Source organism: Aquarana catesbeiana, linkage group LG13 (genome assembly GCF_042186555.1).
Source record: "Aquarana catesbeiana isolate 2022-GZ linkage group LG13, ASM4218655v1, whole genome shotgun sequence".
Taxonomy (NCBI): domain Eukaryota; kingdom Metazoa; phylum Chordata; class Amphibia; order Anura; family Ranidae; genus Aquarana; species Aquarana catesbeiana.
The window spans coordinates 225,266,584-225,292,305 of record NC_133336.1 but is presented as its reverse complement, the minus strand read 5'-3'; the positions used below and the strand labels follow the sequence as shown (position 1 = coordinate 225,292,305).

Sequence of the window (25,722 nt, the reverse complement as noted above, 5' to 3'; positions counted from 1 at the left end):
GGTGGATCATTTTCTGGCCCCCCCCCCCAAAAAAAAAAACCATCAGCAGCCACTGCATGCAACTTTATAGAGCAAAAACAATTACAAAAGTCAAAATCAGAGTCGCGACAAAGTCACAATCATCCAAAGTTGCATTGAAATCGCACAGTAAAGTTGCAAAAGGAAAATGCACAATTTTTTAAGTTGCACAGGTGTGAATGGGGCCTAAAGGCTGCTTTAAAATGTATCTCCTGTGTGAAAGAGCAGCCTAGGGTCACGCTTTTCCTGTACGGTGCGTTGTGGCGTGTTGGCTTGCATGTTACCCCCACATTACATGTGTTAGCGTGTTGTACCGCAAAACATACTAACACATGCATTGCAGCACTCCACCTCACAAAACAAGCACATAAAAGCAATGCACCAGGATGCTGAGGTACAAAGAGCTTTTGTTTATTTTATGTGTTGGAAGGAATTGTATGAAATGAGCTCAGTGCTGCTCCCTAGTGGTGGAGTCTGGCACTGCGCTGTGACTAATCCTCCCATGAAAGAGTTAAAGGGATGGGGACACGCCTCTCGATCGCTCAGCCACAATCATCCTTCAGACTGGAAGGTGATCTCAGGGAGAGCGGAGAGGAGAGCGCCCGGCGTTGCTCTGGTGGGAAGGCAAGTCACATTTTGTATTATTACGTGCGCGATGTTTGTGCAATTCGGCGATAAAATCTGGCAGCTCCTGCAACCCGAAAGCGTGAAGATCTGTGTTCTACTGTAAGAAATTTTTTTTTTTTTATCATTTAACACCCCCCCACCCCCATTTAGGCCCCTTTCACACCTGTGTGACCTCAAAGTTGCAAGTTTTTGCCACGACTTGAAGATATACCTGCGTAATCTTAAGATCTATGGACCTTGTCACATCAAAGTCAGACCAAAGTAGTGCAGGGGTTACTTTGGAGTGGCTGCGACATGAATGGTACTCATTGGAAATCATGGGCGGGGGTAAGACTTGTCGTGCAACTTTGCAGTCCCAAATCACAGGACAAGTCGCACGAGTGTGAAAGGAGCCTTAGCACAGTTGTGCAGTGGGGTGATGGCGCCCATTGTGTCTGACGTGTATGTTTTGGGGGGGGGGGGCGCATCGCACCGCTGTCTGCAGCAACCAACATTGGTCCTTGAGGAGGTTTTTGGTTTGTATTTATTGAATAAGAAAGATATTTTTAGCAAGTGTTTGCTTGAGAGGAAGCATGGACAAAGTCACGTGTTTTTTTTTTTTTTGTTTGTTTTTTTTGTTATGTCGGCATAATGACTTATAGATTTAGCAACAATTTTGTAGTGCGAGAGACTTCCTGATTGGGTCCAAATTAACCACTTAAGCCCTGAGCCTCTTTTTTTAGATTTGTTGTTTACAAGTTAAAATCTTCTTCTTCTTTTTTTTGCTAGAAAACTACTTAGAACCCCCAAACATAATAAATGATAATAAAAGAAAAATATTTATATATAGATATATATAAAAAATAAAATTACATTTTTGAACACCCTAGAGAATAAAATGGCGGTTGTTGCAATACTTTATGTCACACCATATTTGCACAGCATTCTTTCAAGCGCACTTTTTTTGGGGGGGAAAAAATACTTTTTTTTTTTTTTTACTTAAATAAGATAACAGTAAAGTTAGCCCAATTTTTTATTTTATATTTTTTTTATATTGCGAAAGATAATGTTACGCCTAGTAAATTGATACCCAACATGTCACGCTTCAAAATTGCGCCCGCTCGTGGAATGGCGACAAACTTTTACCCTTAAAAATCTCCATAGGCGACGTTTAAAAAAATTCTACAGGTTACACGTTTGGAGTTACAGAGGAGGTCTAGGGCTAGAATTATTGCTCTCGCTCTAACGATCACAGCGATACCTCACATGTGTGGTGCAAACACAGTTTTCATATGCAGGCACTACTCACGTATACGTTCGCTTCTGCGCGTGAGCTCGTCGGGACAGGGTGCTTCAAATTTATTTTATTTTTTTTTTCTTATTTATTTTACTTTTTTTTTTTTTTTTTTTTCACTGTCTTTTTAAAAAAAATGTTTGGGTCACTTTTATTCCTATTACAAGGAATGCAAACATTCCTTGTAATAGGGGGGAAAAAAAGCATAATAAATATGATAGCTGGGGGTCAAAAAAGATCTCGCATCTCATATTTACACAAAAATAAAATAAAAAAATGTGTGTGTGTGTGTGTGTGTGTGTGTGTGTGTGTGTGTGTGTGTGTATATATATATATATATATATATATATATATATAATGTATATGTGTAATTTCCCCTTTAAGAACATTTCACGGAAGTGACGTTTGACATCGCTTCCGTCCTCCAATGCTAAGGAGCTGAGTGGGAGCCATCATTCCCTCACTCGGCAATCAGGCAGTGAGGGAAGAGGAACTGATCGGCTCCGCCGCTACCGACAGCTCCGGTAAGCTGCGGAGACGACTGGAGCGTGGCAGGAGGCTGCCACCAATACAAGTGATCTCGCGGCGAATCCGCCGCTGAGACCACTTTTATCCGAAAGAGGACCACTGCCCGTTTTATTAAAAAATACCGGGGTTGTGGCAGCTAGCTGTTCCCTTACCCCTCGTATTTAATGTCAAAGTAGCAATGGCATCTGGTCCTAGCGAGTAGAAGGACGGCGGCTGGCCCTAGCGAGTAGAAGGACGGCGGCTGGCCCTAGCGAGTAGAAGGACGGCGGCTGGCCCTAGCGAGTAGAAGGACGGCGGCTGGCCCTAGCGAGTAGAAGGACGGCGGCTGGCCCTAGCGAGTAGAAGGACGGCGGCTGGCCCTAGCGAGTAGAAGGACGGCGGCTGGTCCTCGCGAGTAGATGGACGGCGGCTGGCCCTAGCGAGTAGAAGGACGGCGGCTGGCCCTAGCGAGTAGAAGGACGGCGGCTGGTCCTCGCGAGTAGATGGACGGCGGCTGGCCCTAGCGAGTAGAAGGACGGCGGCTGGCCCTCGCGAGTAGATGGACGGCGGCTGGCCCTAGCGAGTAGATGGACGGCGGCTGGCCCTAGCGAGTAGAAGGACGGCGGCTGGCCCTAGCGAGTAGAAGGACGGCGGCTGGCCCTAGCGAGTAGAAGGACGGCGGCTGGCCCTCGCGAGTAGATGGACGGCGGCTGGCCCTAGCGAGTAGATGGACGGCGGCTGGCCCTAGCGAGTAGAAGGACGGCGGCTGGCCCTAGCGAGTAGAAGGACGGCGGCTGGCCCTAGCGAGTAGAAGGACGGCGGCTGGCCCTAGCGAGTAGAAGGACGGCGGCTGGCCCTAGCGAGTAGAAGGACGGCGGCTGGCCCTAGCGAGTAGAAGGACGGCGGCTGGCCCTAGCGAGTAGAAGGACGGCGGCTGGCCCTAGCGAGTAGAAGGACGGCGGCTGGCCCTAGCGAGTAGAAGGACGGCGGCTGGCCCTAGCGAGTAGAAGGACGGCGGCTGGCCCTAGCGAGTAGAATTATGGCGGCTGGTCCTAGCGGGTAGAGCGATGGCGGCTGGTCCTTAAGTGGTTAAGCATATAAGGCTTTGTTTCCACTAGTGTGACTTGTCATACGACTTACACAAGAGCTAGTCATTTATATTACACAGAGAGTCGTGTGACAAGTCACAGCCCATCAATTTCACCTGTTTAAAAAAAAAAAAAAGGTGGCTGCACTACTTTTGATGCCACTTTTGTTGCAACTTTGATCCAGAAAGTGTAAAGTTAGGTTAAAGTCGCACTTTTAAAAAATCGCAGGACTTTGAAGTCGCACTAGTGGAAATTGAGCCTAATTCTGGCCAATCCTCACCTTACATGGCTATATTGGTAAAACATTGTAAAGAGATCGTCCAATCAGATTGAAAGATGCGTTCAGCCTAAAGCTGTCTGTAGACCGCGCAATCTGATCGTACGAACTCCTAGCTCTACCAAATGTTATGTAATGTGTCCGATTGGATACCAACCGATTGGATGGTTTAGGACTCCGCAGGTGTTAGGCATGTGTGGTTTGTTTTGAGACGAAATTTATGTTCCTGGTTTAACAAAAATGCAGTTTAATGCAACGCAATGCCACAATTGCAGGGCAGAGCTTGCACTGCGCCCCGAACGGACGGCCCGCCAGGGGTTCTTATCCTAGAAAGTGCACGGCGGTGAGAACGGTGTGCCGAAAAACTCCTTTTTTTTTTTTTTTTTTTTTGTTTACTAACAACACAGAGCTCTGTACACGGAGCAACCATGTGCCTGTTTTTTCTCCCTGCAAAAGCAGGGAGAAAATTCTGCCACCTTGATTAGTAGAAGCAACACACTACATATTGTTAGGCTCACAGTTAACCCTTCGATTACCCCTTCCCAGCCAGTGTCATTAGTACAGTGACAGTGCATAGTATTATCACTGATCTCTGTATTAGTGTCACTGGTGATATCAGTGGCAGTTAAAGCGGAGCTCCGCCCACCCCCCAAAAAAACCGGAAAAGTCAGCAGCTAGAAATACTGTAGCTGCTGACTTTTACTATTGGGGTACTTACCTGTCCAGGCATTCAGCCTGAGCTGATTCTTGAATCGGCTCTTGGGTGCTGGCGCCGCCATCCTGACTAAGGGAAACTAAGGGAAACAATCAGTGGAGTCCTGAGGCTTCACAGACTGTTTTCTACTGCGCATGCATGAATCACACTGCGCTTTCTAAATGGGCTGGCTGGGGGGGATGCTGAACTTGTGAAAACCAGATACCCGTCAGTTAGTGTCCGATTGTCCGTCACACTATGTGTGTGTGTGTGTGTGTGTGTGTATAATGTAAATATAAATTATACTGCTCAATTTCCTCGACGGGGCGCCCCCCCCCCCCAGCTGGACACCCAGCCCCCCACCCCCCCCCCCCGTGCTCATTCAGTCGATCGCCGTTTCCCCCCCCCGGCGCTCGATCGCCACATCGCTGGCCCCCCACCCTCCAGGCCCCCTGCCATCCCCACACTTGCCCCATCCAGGTCGCGGCTTTGGTGGCTTCCCCTCTGCTTCTTCTCCCGGCCAATCAGGACTTCGGACTCGCGGCCAATCAGGTCTCAGGACCCGCTTCCTGATTGGACGGGAGGACAAACAGGAAGACATGTCACACATGTGGGTGGGCTCAGGGCGCAGTGTTCTGCTCCCCGAGCCCACCCTTTTTGAAGCCAATTAGAGCCTCAGGCCCCAATCACATGTTTAGAAAAAAAATGCATTGGAATCCATGTGTCCGCGCATGTAGATTAGGGGGTCAGTCACATGGATTAGGGGGATGTGCCCCGTATGGACAGGCCGCTACTGTACAGTACCATCATTTGTAGACGCTATAACTTCACCAATTTCACTACAACCAATCAATATACACTTTTTTTTTTTTTTTATACCAAAGACCTGTAGAAGAATAAATTTCGGCTCAATTTTATGAAGAAATTCGATATATTTTTTTTTTGGTTATTTTTTATATCGGAAAGAAACTTTTTTTTTTTTTTTTTTTTTTTTTTTCAAAATTTGCAATCTCTCTTTTTATATAATGAAACATAAAAACCACAGAGGTGATCAAATACCACCAAAAGAAAGCTCTATTTGTGTGAAAACCATTATATAAATCTGTCATTTGGGTACAGCGTGGCATGACCGCGCTATTACCAGTTAAAGTAGTGCAGTGCTGAATAGCCAAAAATGGCCTGGTCATGAAGAGGGGGGGGGGATCTTCCGGAGCTAAAGTGGTGAAAGCCAGCGCCACTCAGTCTTGGTTCACACCAGACATGTGCAATTCGCTTCGTTCGGAATTCGCATCTTTAACAAATTTTGTCAAAATTAGTTAATTTGGAAATAACCGGATAAATGAAAACCTGTTTAACTAATTTTTCCGAATATTCAGAAATTTGAATATTTGGAAATTCGAAAATCCAAAAATAAGAATGAAAATTAGAAAACCCAAAAATTAGAAAATCTGAAATATTACCTAACTATTACTAAATTTATTAAATTATAGGTTTTGAAATTTCCTTTCAAATCTGGCTGTTAGTGAACGTAACCAATACGAATTTATCCAAAGTTACAAATTATCTGAAATAACGAATGCCGCATCTAAACAAATGGAACGGAACAAATTATTTATTTTTGTAATTATTATTATTAATTAACCACCTCGTGCCCAAGGTACGTCATATGATGTCCTGGACTTTGAGGGGGGATCTCTGAATGATGGGTGCAGCTACAAGCATCATCCAGATATCATTTTTTTTTCAGCCAGCGATTCTCTGCACCATAAGAACAATCATAGTGGCAGTTCAGCCGCTTGATTGTTCTCTGGGATCGTGAATTCCTATTTTATTTTTATCTTTATTATTATTTTTTTTTTTTTTTTTTATCTAAGCCTTTCCTGCCTAGAGGAGAGATGTGGGGTCTTATAGGCATAATATCTATCAAATATTAAAAGAAAACCCTTCATTGAGTAAACAGTAGTATAGATAATAATCTAAAAGGAATACTAAAAAAAAAAACCTAACACTGGCGTGAATGGGAAAAGAAAGATCAGCTATTATCAATGAAACAATTAATATCCCATTTTATGTTATATATATATATATATATATATATATAATTTTTTTTTGTTTAAATTAATAAAAAAAAATATTTATTAATTTAAACACACATATACATATATATATATATGTATATGTGTGTTTAAATTAATAAATATATATATTTTTTTAATTAGATAGAGATATAGATATATATTTATAATTTTTTTTTTTTTTTAATCTTTATTAATTATTTGTGACCTTTATGCATGCCTAATACTAAGTATGGATTACACTTTTTTACATGTCCCATCTAGGTGACGCCAATAGGATGTGTAGATCAATTCAACTTCCGGTGTCACCCACATCCACTTGTACTTATCTGCTATTAGCAGACGTCTCGGGTGAGTCTCCCTTTCCCAGCTGAAGCCTATTATGGAGAAACTAGTCAGGTGGAGCCCATTGTGAGACGTCTAAGCTGCTGAGCTGCCTGGTGCAAAACCACCGCTCTGTTTTTTTTTTATGTGCATTTATTTTTGCTGATGTTTGGTTGCCTTGAAGGAAAACTTTTAGTGTGCTGTTTTAATAAACCCCTTTTGTTGAAACATTTTGCACTACGAGGCTATCCCTCTTCCCTTCTGCTCCGGGATTTATCCTCGAGCTGCCAGATTGGATTTCAGCTTTTCCAAAGATACTGAGATTTTCCAAAGATACCGAGATTCCTGAGTCCATTGAAAAACCGGGTCCACTTTTACAGCTTAAGGTGTTGGAGCCTGATGGGGTCAATGTCCATTGTCTGATATCGCTGTTATCTGGAATGTGGGTCATTTTTACAGCCCAGTCTGTTGGAGCATTGGTGGGATTGTTGGAGCATTGGTGGGATTGTTGGAGCATTGGTGGGATTGTTGGAGCATTGGTGGGATTGTTGGAGCATTGGTGGGATTGTTGGAGCATTGGTGGGATTGTTGGGATTGTTGGAGCATTGTTGGGATTGTTGGAGCATTGGTGGGATTGGTGGGATTGTTGGAGCATTGGTGGGATTGTTGGAGCATTGGTGGGATTGGTGGGATTGTTGGAGCATTGGTGGGATTGTTGGAGCATTGGTGGGATTGGTGGGATTGTTGGAGCATTGGTGGGATTGTTGGAGCATTGGTGGGATTGGTGGGATTGTTGGAGCATTGGTGGGATTGTTGGAGCATTGGTGGGATTGGTGGGATTGTTGGAGCATTGGTGGGATTGTTGGAGCATTGGTGGGATTGGTGGGATTGTTGGAGCATTGGTGGGATTGTTGGAGCATTGGTGGGATTGGTGGGATTGTTGGAGAATTGGTGGGATTATTATCCAATGCTTGAAACTACTGCTATCTGGTAAGAAGTGAATCTATGTGGTGATGGGATCCTAAAGTCTTTGTGTTTTGAAGAGCACTGAAGTTGCCTTTATATTTGGTTCATCCAATTCCCTTGAAGAGCACAGAAGTTTTTCACATACTTGGTTCACTTGGTTCCCTTTTTGTATACGGGTTTGCCAGTTGGACATTTTTTTTATGCACATCTTTTGTATGCAAATTTTTTTTCTGCAACTTTTTATGAACTGAATTGTATATTTTTCACTTTGAGTCATTTCGTCAGTGTGTGGTGTGTTTTTTTTTGTTTTTTTTTTTTTTGTTTTTTTTGTTTTTTTTTTCACTTGTTTTTGCCCTTAAATTTTTTTTGTCATTTATTTTTGCACTGTGAATATTCTTATAGATTAGCGCACTTTGTTTCTTTTAATTGTTAGTTGTTTTTTCAGATTTTTGGATTTTTGTTCTTTTGAATAATTCTTATTTTTTTTTTTTTTTTTTTTTTTTTTTTTTAATTTTCGGATTTTCAAATTTTAAATGGGTTGTTCGTTAATGAGGATATTTCCGCATTAACACATTTGTCGAAATTCGTAAAAAAAAAACGAATTCGCAACTAAACAAATTGCACATGTCTACCCTCCATCTCTGTCCTCTCTTCATGTGATAACAAAGCCTCTGGTATGTGTCTCTGGGGAAGGTGTCACAGATTTCTGACCTAACCAGTTACAGTAGATTTTGCCCCCTGGTGTGTCTTTGCACTGGCTGGTGGGGGGGGTGCATTGACAGCACGGTTGTCACCTCTCTAGAAGAACAGGACCTTCAGGTTCTGTTTGTATTTATCTGTAAAAGTGACAGACGCTCAGCAGACCCTGAAGCCGTGGAGCCTGCGATAGCTGACACAAACCTGGTTGCTCTGCCCAGAAATTGCTGTCACTTTGGAAAAGGTCACCAAATACTTAAAAAAATTTTTATGGTATATGTGACAAATGGGAATGAGAAAAACCGAGTCCTAGCTTCTCCAAAATGTTACGTACTATCCAGAAAATGATAATGGATGAATTGCATTGTTAAAGGTGAACTCCTGATATGGATTTTATTGCAGTGTCAGATGGTCCAGATATACAGTATATATGCTCTACCTGTGGGATCGTCGCTACTACAGCGATCGCTGCTATCTTCTGGGTCCCCATGCCGAGCGGCTGCCACTCTGCATAGTGTCTACAGGAGGTCGATCTTCTGGCGTGACTTTTATTTGCAGAACACCTTGTATGTTTTTCAATAAATACTATACATTTTGGACAAGGCAAGGGTTGTGACTTCACTGCCCTGCCCCCGGTAGTCCTTCCTTTTTACTGGGGACCTGGATCTTTTTTGGTTCCACTTGCCGTAAACCTGCTGTTCCGATTGTGTGCTGAGTTCCCGGGTCTGTACACCTGCTGTACCCATTATGAGGGGTTCCCACCCTCCCTGTGCTGAGTTCCCAGGTCTGTACACCTGCTGTGCCCATTATGAGAGGTTCCCACCATCCCTGTGCTGAGTTCCTGGGTCTGTACACCCGCTGTGCCCATTATGAGGGGTTCTCACCATCCTTGTGCTGAGTTCCCGGGTCTGTACACCTGCTGTGCCCATTATGAGGGGTTCCCACCATCCCTGTGCTGAGTTCCCGGGTCTGTACACCCGCTGTGCCCATTATGAGGGGTTCCCACCCTCCCTGTGCTGAGTTCCCAGGTCTGTACACCCGCTGTGCCCATTATGAGGGGTTCTCACCATCCTTGTGCTGAGTTCCCGGGTCTGTACACCTGCTGTGCCCATTATGAGAGGTTCCCACCATCCCTGTGCTGAGTTCCCAGGTCTGTACACCCGCTGTGCCCATTATGAGGGGTTCTCACCATCCTTGTGCTGAGTTCCCGGGTCTGTACACCTGCTGTGCCCATTATGAGGGGTTCCCACCATCCCTGTGCTGAGTTCCCGGGTCTGTACACCTGCTGTGCCCATTATGAGGGGTTCCCACCATCCCTGTGCTGAGTTCCTGGTGCTTACAATCTAATGGAGACCACAGAAGTCAAATTTCACATTTTGAACATTGTAGAGATCTGGTGTTAAAATGTCTCCTAAATATTTCATCAATACCACCACACAACTGACACAGGTCACTACTGTCTTCCTTTTTAGGTTCCTCACTGCAGACCAAGATGGCACAACCTTCGTTCACCACCCATAATCCTCTGGGCAGCCCCCGCGGTTCCCTAAGGATGACCACACCTCTGACACCAGAGGAATTTTGATAATGAATGATGTGAGGTAAGACTCTTGATCACCTTATTTGGGATGCTGGGTTAAATATTAGAGGGCCACAATGGACCATAATTGTTTAATCTTTTACACAAAGTTTCTTTTATAGTTTTAGTGGGCCATTTAATTGGACGCCGTTCTAGCATACACTATAATGTTGCGTTGCTTCTTTAGCAGTCTTCTGGATGAGTGCCATTATAGTCCCACCACATCTCAAGGGGCAGAGTGTGAATGATTTCGCTGAGCGGCCTGAGGATGTAGAGTGTGGAAAATGCATTATTCAGCTAATTACCGAGGAGTAAATTGTAGAAACGGGAAAGGGTTAAGTTAAAGCTGCACATTCTAGATAAGCTCATCTGAGTGGAAAATCTGTTTAAACCAGCCGTCATTAAATGGCGGTCCGAGTACCGGACCGAGTGACGCTCCTACCCGGACCGCCAGTGTAGTGGCGAGTGTCAGCAGTCACTGGTTTGCTGGGACCACGGGTTTCCCAGCAACCAGTGATGTTGCATGTGCGCACCTCACCCCCTGCTCCTGACCGCAGCTCTATGCCGGGCCGCAAGTTGTGGGTGTGACGTCACGTGCACGCCCCGCCCCCCTGCTGCTTGCGGCTCCTGCCTCTCACTCCTTGCAAGGTAAATCTTGCAGCTTCCATCCCCTGCAGCCTGCCAATTGTGCTGACTTTGGCAAGCAATGTATGTGGGGCACATTTTTTTTCTAATATGCACACTGATGGGCATATTTTTTTTGTGCCCGTCAGCGTGCCCCTTCACATAAAATGTGTCCGTCAGCGTGCCCCTTCACATAAAATGTGGCCTTCACCGTGCCCCTTCACATAAAATGTGGCCTTCACCGTGCCCCTTCACATAAAATGTGGCCTTCACCGTGCCCCTTCACATAAAATGTGGCCTTCACCGTGCCCCTTCACATAAAATGTGGCCTTCACCGTGCCCCTTCACATAAAATGTGGCCTTCAGCGTGCCCCTTCACATAAAATGTGGCCTTCAGCGTGCCCCTTCACATAAAATGTGGCCTTCACCGTGCCCCTTCACATAAAATGTGGCCTTCACCGTGCCCCTTCACATAAAATGTGGCCTTCAGCGTGTCCCTTTACATACAATGTGGCCGTCAGCGTGCCCCCTTCACATACAATGTGGCCGTCAGCGTGCCCCCTTCACATACAATGTGGCCGTCAGCGTGCCCCCTTCACATACAATGTGGCCGTCAGCGTGCCCCCTTTACATACAATGTGGCCGTCAGCGTGCCCCCTTTACATACAATGTGGCCGTCAGCGTGCCCCCTTTACATACAATGTGGCCGTCAGCGTGCCCCCTTTACATACAATGTGGCCGTCAGCGTGCCCCCTTTACATACAATGTGGCCGTCAGCGTGCCCCCTTTACATACAATGTGGCCGTCAGCGTGCCCCCTTCACATACAATGTGGCCGTCAGCGTGCCCCCTTCACATACAATGTGGCCGTCAGCGTGCCCTTTAACATAAAATAAGGGGCATGCAGATGGGCACATTTTATGTTAAGGGGCAATCTGATGGGGCACTCTGGGGATACCTGATATAATGGGATACCCTGATGGTGGCAACTGATTTTATGGGGGTAGTCTGATGAGAGTACCCAATGTAATGAATTACTCTGGTAGGGGTAGAACACTATTGGGGACATTTACAGAGTATTACCGGCGTGTGTGGAGGAAACAGTAAGAAAAGTGGTTTGCACCAAAAAAAAGAAAAGCAGACGCGTACAATGTTTCGTGGCACAGACTTGTGATTCGGACCTCGGCCGGAAACATTTTTTAGTTACCGGACCTCCTTGACTTTTCATTCACTACCCCTGTGTTAAAAGAGGGAAAATAAGTCATGCGTCTTCGTTGAATACACACTGTGACAATTACAGACTCTCCCTAAACAGAAGTTTTTCCATCTTGTGGGGAAACAATCCAAACGCCAGCAGGTTAACCCTTTTACACACCCAGTGGCCAACACCATGTGTTTTATCTATAATGCACAACAATTACTGCATCCCCTGCTGCGATTCTGTCTTTTAAAGAATATGTCTACATTACTAGCTGCCACACCCAGACAGGAAGGTAATAAAGTTGAACCTATGCAGCTGTGGGTCAAGAGAGTGTAAAGCATAGAGTGCGGGGGTCATGATTGGGTAATGCACAGAGTTCAGCGACGAGGATAGGTAACACACAGCAGGTAGTCAGGATTAGGTAGTGCCCGGAGTGCAGGGGCCCAGGGTTGGGTAGTGCCTGGAGTGCAGGGGCCCAGGGTTGGGTAGTGCCTGGAGTGCAGGGGCCAAGGGTTGGGTAGCGCCTGGAGTGCAGGGGCCCAGGGTTGGGTAGCGCCTGGAGTGCAGGGGCCCAGGGTTGGGTAGCGCCTGGAGTGCAGGGGCCCAGGGTTGGGTAGCGCCTGGAGTGCAGGGGCCCAGGGTTGGGTAGCGCCTGGAGTGCAGGGGCCCAGGGTTGGGTAGCGCCTGGAGTGCAGGGGCCCAGGGTTGGGTAGCGCCTGGAGTGCAGGGGCCCAGGGTTGGGTAGCGCCTGGAGTGCAGGGGCCCAGGGTTGGGTAGCGCCTGGAGTGCAGGGGCCCAGGGTTGGGTAGCGCCTGGAGTGCAGGGGCCCAGGGTTGGGTAGCGCCCGGAGTGCAGTGGATCGGGTAAAGACCAGATAGTGGCAACTCTAGGAACAATATATAAGGGGGGCACATAAGATACAGTACTACAGTCCACACTGGGGGGGCACTCATAATTTTCACCACTAAATCATACCACTGAAAAAAATAAAATAAGTCTATATAGTATCTCACAAAAGTAAGTACAACCCTCAGATTTTTGTAAATCTTTTCTTCTATCTTTTCATGTGACAACACTGAAGATATGACACTTGTCTACATTGTAAAGTAGTGAGTGTACAGCTTGTATAACAGTGTAAATTTGCTGTCCTCTCAAAATAACTCAACACACAGCCATTAATGTCTAAACCGCTGGCAACAAAAGTCAGTACACCCCTAAGTGAAAATGTCCAAATTGGGCTCAATAAGCCATTTTCCCTCCCCCCGGTGTCATGTGACTCATTAGTGTTACAAGGTCTCAGGTGTGAATGGGGAGCAGGTGTGTTAAATTTGGTGTTATCGCTCTCACTCTCTCATACTGGTCACTGGAAGTACAACATGGCACCTCATGGCAAAGAACTCTCTGAGGATCTGAAAAAAAGAATTGTTGCTCTACATAAAGATGGCCTAGGCTATAAGAAGATTGCCAAGACCCTGAAACTGAGCTGCAGCACGGTGGCCAAGACCATACAGCGGTATAACAGGACAGGTTCCACTCAGAACAGGCCTCACCATGGTCCACCAAAGAAGTTGAGGTCACATGCTCAGCTTCATATCCAGAGGTTGTCTTTGGGAAGTAGACGTACGAGCGCTGCCAGCATTGCTGCAGAGGTTGTAGGGGTGGGGGGGTCAGCCTGTCAGTGCTCAGACCATACGCCGCACACTGCATCAAATTGGTCTGTATGGCTGTCGTCCCAGAAGGAAGCCTCTTCTAAAGATGATGTACAAGAAAGCCACAAACAGCTTGCTGAAGACAAGCAGGCAAAGGACATGGATTACTGGAACCATGTCCTGTGGTCTGATGAGACCAAGATAAACTTATTTGGTTCAGATGGTGACAAGCGTGTGTGGGGGCAACCAGGTGAGGAGGACAAAGACAAGTGAGTCTTGCCTACAGTCAAGCATGGTGGTGAGAGTGTCATGGTCTGGGGCTGCATGAGAGCTGCCGCACTGGGGAGCTACAGATCATTGAGGGAACCATGAATGCCAACATGTACTGTGATATACTGAAGCAGAGCATGATCCCCTCCCTTCAGAGACTGGGCCGCAGGGCAGTATTCCAACATAACAACCCCAAACACACCTCCAAGACCACCACTGCCTTGCTAAAGAAGCTGAGGGTAAAGGTGATTGGACTGGCCAAGCATGTCTCCAGACCTAAACCCTATTGATCATCTGTGGGGCATCCTCAAACAGAAGGTGGAGGAGCGCAAGGTCTCCAACATCCACCAGCTCTGTGATGTCATCATGGAGGAGGGGAAGAGGACTCCAGTGACAACCTGTGAAGATCTGGTGACCTCCATGCCCAAGAGGGTTAAGGCAGTGCTGGAAAATAATGGTGGCCACACAAAATATTGACACTTTGGGCCCAATTTGGACATTTTCACTTAGGGGTGTACTGACTTTTGTTGCCAGCGGTTTAGACATTAATGGCTGTGTGTTGAGTTATTTTGAGGGGACAGCAAATTTACACTGTTATACAAGCTGTACACTCACTACTTTACATTGTAGCAAAGGGTCATTTCTTCAGTGTTGTCACATGAAAAGATAGAAGAAAATATTTACAAAGGGGTGTACTTACTATTGTGAGATACTGTGTGTGTATGTATATGTGTGTGTGTATATATATATATATATATATATATATATATATATATATATATATATATATATATATATATATATATATATATATATACATACATACATACATACATACATACATACATACATACATACATACATACATACATACATACATACATACATACATACGCACACTACGAAAGTAATGCTGGATGTAATGATGGTCAAACACATTGAGAGTGAAAAGGAATGGACTTTATAGGCATATATTAAAAGGGTTTTCATTTTTTAATTTTTATTAAACATAAATCGGTGAAAGTGACTAAAATAACATTTATATCTCAGTGACCACCCAGCAGCCCAGAGTCCCAAAGAACTCAATAGACTGAGTTGGAGGGCCACAGAGAAACCTAGAGGTAACTGTACCCCAATAGGATAGCACATGTAATAACCTGAAAGGGTGTAACCCTAAAATTAGTAAAGCAGGGGTTAAAGAAGCCAGTTCAAAAGATGTCGATACTGTATTAAAAAAATTCAGAAGACTTGCTCGACTAGTTTCGTCCTTACAGAACGCTTCTTAGGGAGCAGGATACGTCTAATAGGAGTACAAAGAAGAGAGAGTAACTAGCTTATATGGTTATTACAACAAAGAACATGTTTTTCTTGGTTGTTACCTAGTTGAAACAAAACACACATTATACATATCATTTTAAAAATGGGTTCTTTCAAAACAAAAAAAATGTATATAGTTGGTATACTTGCAAAAGTAAAGTGTGATATTTTTTTTTTTTTTCTTTGTACTAACCTTACACCTAAAAGACAAGCTTTCAAGAGTTTTCCTTTCTTCCTCGGGTATTGCTTCAGACCTGAGAGGAAAACTCTCAACTTTTCTTACAGTTTAACCAATTGCTACCCAGGCCAATTCTGAATATTTCTCTCCTACATGTAAAAATTTTCATCTTCTTCTTTTTTTTGCTAGAAAATTACAAACCTTTTATTGCAACCTTTTATCTTGCACGGTATTTGCGCAGCAATCTTTCCAACACCTTTTAGGTTTTTTTATTTTTTTATTTTTTTTTTAAATGCATGAAACACAAAAAAAAAAAAAAAGTTGGCCCAATGTTTTTGTATAATGTGAAAGATGTTACGCCGAGTAAATAGATACCCAACATGTCACACTTTAAAATTGCACTCGCTCATGGAATGGCGCCAAAGTTCGGTACTTTAAAAATCCCCATGAGCGACGCTTTATGTGTTCGCTTCTGCGAGCGAGCACATGGGGACAGGGGCGCTTAAAAAAATTTTCTTTAATTTTATTTATTTTTTTTTTTTTTTATAAATTTTACTTTAATTTTTTTAGTTTGATGCTTTCTTTTTACATAATATTATTTATATATATATATATATATATATATATATATATATATATATATATATATATATATATATATATATATATATATATATATATATATATATATATTTTTTATTCCTATTACAAGGAATGTAAACCTCCCTTGTAATAGGAACAGTGCATGACAGGTCCTCTTTACAGTGAGATATGGGGTCAGAAAGTCCCCACATCTCACCTCCTAGGCTGGGAAGCCTGAAATAAAAATAAATTTTAAAAATCTCGGCTTCCCAGGCGAGGCAGCGCCCTTTTTTTTTCAAACGCAGGGGCCAGGCGTGACTTCATAACATCGCGCCCGGCACCTGAACGAACATAGATACACCGGGGACCATCTGGCCAATCGAAAATCTCTCTCATCAACATCTGGCATGCGGTGGATCCCTTCTCCGACTCACCGATCGTAGGGGTGAGTTGGTAGAAGCACCAACTCAACTTTTTCGCGGTCCGTTCATTTAGATACGGCTTTCGTTATTTCGGATAATTCATAACTTCGGATAAATTCGTTACGTTTGCTAACAGCCAAATTTGAAAGGAAATTCCAATACCTATAATTTTAATAGTTAAGTTTTATTATTAGTTACAGCATTTCAGATTTTTTTTTTTTTTTTTTAAAGCGGGGGTCCACCTATCTATCGTGTTTTTTTTTTTTTTGTTTTTTTTTTTTGAGTTCATTCACAAACTTTTCTTCTCAGCATTACATACTCACATATTGTGTGTAATATGTCCGCCTGTGTCAGATTTTGTCGGAAAGAATAACTTATATTATTCACTGCAGGCGGTTTCCATCTTCATTGTGGGCATTTGAAGCCCACAAGCATTTATTTCCTGGATGTGGTGAATGCTGTGCTCCCAGCATTCACCGCTCGTTCCCGCACATGCTCAGTGGCATCCTGGGAAGCCTGAGACTAGCTCCCAGGAGTCTGGGAGAGGCTAGAAACACGCCTACTCCCACGGGAGGAGAACCAGGAAGTGCAAAGAAGAATAGAAAAATAAAAGGTAATTACGGCGATTTAAATTTTTTTAAACGGCATGTCAGCACCTAGGCAAGGAAGAGAATACATACAGATATTGTTCAAAATTTGGGTGGAACCCCGCTTTAATTTTTGGATTTTAGTTTTTTTGAATTTTCGTTCCCATTTTCAGAAATTCTGAATATTCTGAAAAATTTGTTAAACGGGTTTTCGTTAATTCGGATATTTCCAAATTTAATGAATTTGTCGAAATTCATTAAACGATTTCGGAACGAAGCGAATTGCACGTGTCTAATAAACACTGCCACTGTCCACTAATACAGCAATGACCAGTGGCAGTGTTAATTAACCTCTTGCATTACCGGCAATGTCATTCCATCACTCCCCTCAAGGGGTTAATCATTTCTTTCTATTAGGCCAATATAAACCAAATGTACAACTTTAAAAACTTTCAAACAAATAAAAATGTCAAACTATAAAATTGCAGTATATTTGTGATGGTGACGCCCCCTATTGTTGGTGGAGCCTTGTTTTTATTTCTTGAGGGGGTGTTACCATCACTTTAATATATTCTAATTTATATTATAAAATCTTTTAGGTGGGGTGTCGCCATCACTAATATCCAGCAAATTTTGATTTTGAAATTGTTTGAAAGATCTAAAGTTGTATATATTCTTTTACATGACACCACATATACATTATATGGCAGGGCTTGACAACTATTTGCTTAGAATCAGCTGAAAATCTTAGGAGCTAGTTTTTTAACCGCTCCCGAACCACCCCCCCAAACCCCCCCCGCGTACATTTACTGCGGCAGAACGGCCCGTCTGTGCAAAATCACGTATGTGATTTTGTGCACGCGGGGGCGCACGGGCGCGCAGCCAGAGCACCGCTCCCACTGTGATTCGACACACAGGGAGCCAATCAGCGGATCCGGCGGCCGCAACCCTCCGATCGTTCTATGGAGAGACGGATCAGTTGTGTGCCTATGTAAACAAGGCGCACCGCTGATCTGTAAGCAAGGAAAGGAGAGATCTTCTGTTTCAGCTAAGCTGAAACTCAATCATTGCTTTCCTCCAGTGTGACCCCCCCCCCCTTAGAGTCACTTAGGATCAGATATGTCCGCCGCAATATCGGAGTCCTGCTAAAAATCGCAGATCGCCGCCATTACTAGTAAAAGAAAATGCCATAAATCTATCCCGTAGTTTGTAGATGCGATAACATTTGCGCAGTGCTGTATCGCAAAAAATGGCCTGGTCAGGAAGTGGGTAAAACCTTCCGGGGCTGAAGTGGTAAATCGGCTGCCCAGTGCCCAGAATCGCATGTCTGTGGCGTCGGGCAATAAGAATTGCTCACACCTGATGCCAAACGAAAAAAGACTAAAAATTAAAAAAAAAAAAAACTTTTTTGTTTTGTTTGTAAGATTGTGCAAGGTGTGTTGTGTTTTTTGTTTTTCTCCTTCACTGATATGTTCTGCACTGATGAGATGGCACTGATGTGCTTCACTGATGAGGTGGCGCTGAGGTGGTACTAATGGGCACTGACGGTATCACTGCGCACTGACAGGCAGCACTGAGGTAGCAATAATGGGCACTGTCAGGTGGCACTGATGTGGCACTGATGGGCACCAATAGGTGGCACTGACAAGCATCACTGGGCACTGACAGGCAACACTGAGGTAGCACAGACAGGTGGCATTGATAGGCAACACTGAGGTGGCGTTGATAGGCAGCATTGACGGGTGGCACTGAAATGGCACTGACAGGTGGCACTAATAAGTAACTTTGGGCACTGACGGGCAGCACTGAGATGGCACCGACGGGCAGCACTGATGATGTTGCACTCCCCGTCCACAGCGGTGGTAAGGAATGGGCGACCGATCAAACCTGCAGCCTCAACCCCACCTGTCCAAACTGGGAAGATGATGTCGGAGGTGGGCGGTGAGAGCAAACCACGCTCATCATAGCAACGCCCACCACAGGAGGGTGCTGGTTCACAGAAAGCTGCGGCCTCAATTTTGGCCAGCCCGACCTGAGTCCGCGCACCCACGCAGGGGTCACGTGGCAGGAATCCAGGCCGCTGGTATTCAGAGGGAGGGTGCCACCATGGAGCAATTACATTGACATTGAGTTACGAAGAAGTGAAGTGAAGAAGGGAGCATTGTATACTTTATTGTAATATTTACATAGTAGAGGGAGGGGGGAGGTAACTGTCAGTCAGTTAGCTAATTGGGGTAGAGAGGGGGCGGGGCTGGGTCAGGGCTCCGTGTCTGCATGGATAGACGGAGCTCTGACTCGGCTCAGGTGCCCCCCATAGATGGCTGCTGGCTGTGGGGGCACTCGACAGGAGGGAGGGGCCAGGAGAGCAGAAGAGGGACCCGAGAAAAGGAGGATTGGGGCTGCTCTGTGCAAAACCAACTGCACAGAGGAGGGAAGTATAACATGTTTGTTATTTTAAAAAAAAGAGAGACTTTACAATCACTTGAAAAGCTGCAGTGCCAGGAGTGTGAAGCTGGAGAGGAGGGAGAGCACAGGGCACCTCCCACTTCTCTTCTCCTCTTCTGCCCGGCAGCCTATTTTAGCAGGGGGTCAGGGTTAGGTAATGCCCGGGGGTGCAGGGGGTCGGATGACGCCGGGGGTGCAGGGGGTCGGATGACGCCGGGGGTGCAGGCAGCCGGGGTTAAGTAAGGCAAAGTTCAGGGGTCGTGTTAAGTAACGGACAGGAATTCACATAAACACAAGTGAAACACATACATTTTTCAGTAGGGAAATGTCGCTTGTGTGGAAGGGTTGAATCCCCTGTTGGGTTTTGATTTCTGTCCCCTCTGGGGAGATTCTCTCTCTCCTCTGCTCCTGGTAATCATTGTGACCGAGAGAAAGCAATAGGGAACAGCAATGGACAACTAAGAGATAATCTCACCTTTCCTGTTGTGTCTCGGAGACAGAAAGTTAAGGAATATCTCCCCAATTGGACAAAAGACTGCACATAAAAAAAAAAAAAACTTGACAGGTGTTTTAGTCTTTTCACACTCTGCAATATAAAAAGTTAAGGTTTTACATATATTTTTTAAAGTGGTGAAAATGCTAGTTGCCTGGCGCTGTTATTTCCATTGTCCTGGGGTAGGACTCAGCCCTGCTGTGCTCTCTGCAGACATTTCTATTGCATGCCCAGTGAAACGTTGTGCCAAAAATTCAGGAAAATGAACAATGCTTGTAGCATAGACCGCCCCACCTGGTGTTTGTGGGGTCGAATTTTAGTTTTGGAGCATCCAGTTAACTATTTTATATTCTTGCCTTTCAGAAAATGAAGATGTGGATTGACTAGATATGTCCCAGTTCACTGGGTGGTTGATGACCCTCATGGTCCTGATTGGAACTTTGACACGGTGCAAGGCGAATTGTAATATCAGCACAGATGGAAAAAGGGTCAACTGCAAAGGACAGTATCTTGAACAAATCCCTCAAAACCTCTCAGAGAGCCTGGAGTACCTGGATATATCATATAACAGAATTTCGGAGATAAGAGCTGACAACTTTATCCAATACCCCAATCTACAAATGTTAAACCTGAGATTCAATAACATTTCATACATTGAAAATGGAACATTTCAGTACAACTTGCTTTTGACAAACTTGAGTCTGTCTAATAACCTTCTCTCGGAGATTCCCAATTCTTCCTTGATGGGTTTGAAAAACTTGCAGATCCTTGACTTGTCCAACAACCTTTACCAGCGTGTCACTCTTGGGGATGTCTTCAGCACTCTGGTGAATCTGACAGATTTGTCTATAGGAGGTCCTCGGATCTCCGGCATCTTCAAAGGTGACTTTGCTTCTATCAAAAATCTCAGTCTTAATAGATTTGCTTTGAAATCCAAATCTAGCTTGGATTATTACGATCCTGGAGCCTTCTCTGTTCTGAACACTAAGAATTTGTGGCTTGACATCGCTGTGGACACAAATGCAACACTGCTGAGTGATATGTTGAAGGATTTGACAAATAAATCTCTCACGAGCCTCAATTTTATAAACTTGTTTGAGTTTTCCTATTATGTGGACAACAAAGATATATTTTCTTATCTACCTTCTATTGATCTAAGAGACCTGGTCTTCTACCAAGGGGAATTTAGTGAGAATCTTCTATACCTGCTCTTGATGAATGTCCAGATATCTTCTGTAAAGAACCTTTACCTGTTTTCTCTTGATTTTGCCCTTTCTCCAAATCTCAATATATCAGATGTTGCTATTGACAACCTACATTTGGAAAACCTTGTGATCCAAGATGTCATTAACCCAGATATACTAGGATTTGACTTGACGTTCACCTGGTTCAGCAAGATTGTCAACCTTAGTGTCATTAACATGAACTTCAACCATGTCCCTTGCAATGCTTGGGCCCAGATGACCAATTTGGTCGTGCTCAATGTATCGAGCAACCGTCTCTTGGCCACCTACCTGTACAACCTGTTGTGCAAGAACACTGTGTTACCCAATATTGAAATATTCAATGCTAGCTACAATGCAATGCACAGTCTGAAGACCATCTCTTTGTTGACGGCTCAGTGGCCGAAACTCACCTACCTTGATTTAACATCCAACAAATTTGGGACACTCAATGAATTTTGTGTGTGGACAGCTAACATCAAAGTGCTTATTTTGAGGGGCAATGTGCTCCAGTACGAGGTGTTCCAGTGTCTACCTACAACTGTGGAAAATTTAGACCTGTCCAATTCTCAGCTCGAGCAACTGAATATGAGTTACTTTAACCTGGCTACGAATTTGACAGAACTAAATCTTAGCAACAACAAAATCAAATTCATACCTTACAACTGGCAGAGTCCCAGCATTCAAGTATTGGCACTGGAAGGCAACTCTTTTGGAATTATCGATAAGGGTTCCTTTAAATACCTGCCCCAGCTGAAAAACTTGATGGCGGGTAACAATCCTTACTACTGTATGTGTGACCTTTATGACTTCTTTACAGATGTTTTAGATGAGGGATCCTTGGTTCTTACTGACTGGCCCGATGATTATTACTGCTATCACCCCCAAAATTTAATGGGAACTAGAATTGATCATTTCCACCCTGGAAAACTGGATTGTAATGTTGGCTTGGTGGTGGCTATATCTGTATCGGTGACAGCTTTTGTCATCATTGTCTGCATGCTCTTGGGTTGGAAATTTAATGCACCGTGGTACATTAAAGCAACTTGTCAAATAATCAAAAGTAGATATCGGTCACAGAAGGCTGACCAGACCAGAAACTATGACTACCACGCCTTTATCTCTTATAGCTGTTTTGATGCCGATTGGGTAAGAGGGGTCCTTCTCCCTCAACTGGAGAACTCCAACCCAGCCTACAAAGTATGCATCCATGAGAGGGACTTTCAACCAGGGAAATGGATTATCGATAACATAATAGAGAACATTGAGCAGAGCCGAAAGGTTATCTTCATACTGTCCCACAACTTCATCAACAGCGAGTGGTGCAACTACGAGCTGTACTTTGCCCACCAAAGGGCCATTGGGCACGCGTTTGCAGATGTCATCCTGGTGGTCAAGGACAGTGTTGGTATGGAGGACCTGCCAAAAAGATTCCATAGGCTACGGAAATTGCTTAGGACCAAAACCTACTTGGAATGGCCCAAGGAGGACAGCAGACAACCCTTCTTTTGGGTCCAGCTCAAGAACATCTTGGGAAAGGACAGTTTAAGTATTATGGGGCAAGATAACTTGACTTATTTTTAGTGAATATAACTGCTATTGTAGGGCAGGCTATGGCAACCGTCAAGGCGAATGTGCCTGGAAAATACTGATTTAGAAGCCCTATTCTAATATTTTATTGTCCTTAATGATGTCTATATTGTAAATATTACTTCCTCCCTCTGACACCAAAGATAGGGCAAAATTTCCCTCAATGACACCAAAGATAGGGAATAATTTCTCCTAATGACACCAAAGATAGGGCACAATTTCCCTCAATGATACCAAAGATGGGGCATAATTTCTCCCAATGACACCAATGATGGGGCACAGTTCTTCCCAATGACAGTAATGATGGGTCCCAAGGACACCAATAATGGAATACATATCCTCTCTCTGACACCATAGATGGGGCACAATTTCTCCCAACGATACCAATGATGGGGCACAATGACTGCAATGAGACACCATGCCTCCCACTGACACCAAACATGGGGCACGATTCCTCCCACTAACATCAATGATGGGGAACAATTCCTCCCAATGACGGGACACAATTTCTCCCAATGAGATGAACGATGGGGCCCAATGATGGGACACAATTTTTTCCACTGACATAAAAAATTGGGCATTGTTTTCTTCCACTGACAGGGCATTTTCTACTCGCAAAGGCCACAGTCTGCCCCCTTAAAGTCTGAAGGACAGTTACCTGGTTGTTTGTTTAGAGGTTTGGAGACCCCTGACCCAGACCGTGACCAAGGCCAGAGTTGAATTATTTTATATTGTATATAGATTGGTTATCGGTTTGGGATAGAGTGGGTTCCTGTTTGGCCGATCGGTCTAATTTCCTGTCCTCTTTCCAATGTCTCGAATTTTGGCCAATTTCTATAGAATATGTAATAGAATGTTGGGTACCCAGCGGTGTCATGAAGGTCTCGATGGTTGTTACATTAACTTATTCTGTAAATATTGTATAAAAGTGTCCACAGAGTCCATTTCATTTGTAAATTTGCTGTTACAGAGTTTGTAAATCTATTTGTTTCTGTTTTTTTAAATAGTGAAGTTTATAAAATTATATGATGTGTCCATGTTTTTTCAAAAAGATTATATTTAATCTGCCTGTACGTGCCTTCCCTGGTGTCTTACCCCCCCCCATCAACATGATAATAACCGTTTTAAATCCAAAACTTTTCATTGCATACCTTACGTTAAGATCTGTGATGTCATCACTGGATCTCTATGCTTCTCTATGTAATGCAGGCAGATCCTGGCTAGTGGGAGGGGCCAGTGGGGTGCCATACATAGCTTCCTGAAAACATCACAGCACCCAGCCTCAGTACTCCTCTTAAAAGAACTCATCCGTGATGCAAGCAGTGGGAGGGGTCATGAAAAGATCAAAATGTCTTGATAGATGGGCGCCAGTCTAGAGGAGTGGGCGTTCCTAGGCAGGCTGCATTTAAATAGGTGACGCCCCCATGTGATGCTGAGCCTGCAGGATTGAAAGGACTAAAATCCAATAAGTGGCGGGGGCAGGGACAGTCGGGCTGGGGAAGAAACGGCTAGATCAATGGCCTGCAAACTGCAGGCCAGGGGCCAGATGCGGCCCTTTACTTGTTATGATCCGGCCCTATTTTATTCACTGACTCCAATGAAGGGCACAATTCCTCCAAATGACACCAACAATGGGGCCCAATGACACCAATGATGGGGCACAGTTTCTCCCAATGACACCAACAATGGGGCCCAATGATGGGGCACAAGTCCTTCAAATGACACAATCAATGGGGCCCAATGACACCAATGATGGGGCACAGTTCCTCCCAATGACACCAATGATGGGGAACAGTTCCTCCCAATGATGGGGCACAGTTCCTCCTAATGACCCCAACAATGGGGCCCAATGACACCAATGATGGGGCACAATTTCTCCTAATGACACCAACAATGGCGTCCAATGACACCAATGATGGGGCACAGTTCCTCCCAATGACACCAACAATGGGGCCCAATGACATGAAATGATGGGGCACAGTTCCTCCCAATGACACCAACAATGGGGCCCAATACCCAGTTGGCATCCCAAATTCTGCAGCGCAGGCTGTGCAGCAATCGGAACTGTCCCTGAATGTATGGCGTCTGACAGCATCTGCCGCTACCTGCTGTTCTCAGCGCCAGGGTTTGGTTGCTAGGACCGCCCATGTCCTAGCAACCAATCACATGCTTGCCCCTCCCCCAGGCCCTGGCATTCAGAGGAGGAGGAGGAGGAGGAAGAAGTTTCTCCTCCAATCCTATCCTGTCCCAGTGCCCAGCCTTCCAGCTTCCACCTGTCCTGTAGCCAACTGCTGCAATGAGAAGGAATGGATCCTGATGTAAACTCGGGTCTTCACAATACTCCTCCGTCCTCCCCTTCCACCACCCCAACTATTCTCTTAAACCACTCCACTCTCCTTACCCCACTCTTCTCTTCCTTTCGACCTTTGGGGACCCTACTGAAAGAGAATGGGCTCTAGGGACCCTGATATAAGGGGGGCTCTAGGGACCCTGATGTAAGGGGGGCTCTGGGGACCTTAATGTAATGGTGGGCCTTTGGCTACCCTAATGAAAAGAGTAAACTCTGATGTAAGGGTGTAACCTGGGGGGGGCCTGTTCCCCACACACTGCCTTGACGTTCTGCATATCGCTGCAGGATTGGATGATGTTAGCTGGAGATGGATCCGTCTCCTGCAAACTTCAGCCAATCTGTGAAGAAGCGGTATTCAGCCAATGAGGTGCAGGCTGTATTTGCAGCCTTTATTTTTATTTTTTGGGGGGGGGGGAGGGTGCAAGTAGCTGATCTTGGCTAGGATGCAAAATAGTCTAGCACCAGCCCTGTACAGCTCAGTGATGATGTCACTGCTACTTTGGCCGGAATGTGGTATAGTTTTCTCATTGAGGTGTTTCAGAAAACTATACCACATTTTGACCACTAGATGGCACTGACGATACAGGCATTTATCTCTGAAATTAGTTACATTTCGTTCAGCTTGCGCCCATGCCTCTGCCTTTTTATGCAGTGAACATTTTATAAAG

General features: G+C 44.7%; 1 protein-coding gene across 1 annotated transcript; it reads left to right on the top strand.

The window, feature by feature from the left end:
- The first annotated feature begins 619 nt into the window (after positions 1 to 619).
- On the top strand, positions 620 to 23,728 carry LOC141116863 (toll-like receptor 2). Its single transcript, XM_073609336.1, is given in 4 exon segments — positions 620 to 744; positions 10,018 to 10,146; positions 20,255 to 22,689; positions 22,692 to 23,728. Coding segments are annotated over 2 exon segments (2,484 nt in total). The 5' UTR covers positions 620 to 744; positions 10,018 to 10,146; positions 20,255 to 20,280; the 3' UTR covers positions 22,767 to 23,728.
- The last annotated feature ends 1,994 nt before the right edge of the window (positions 23,729 to 25,722 follow it).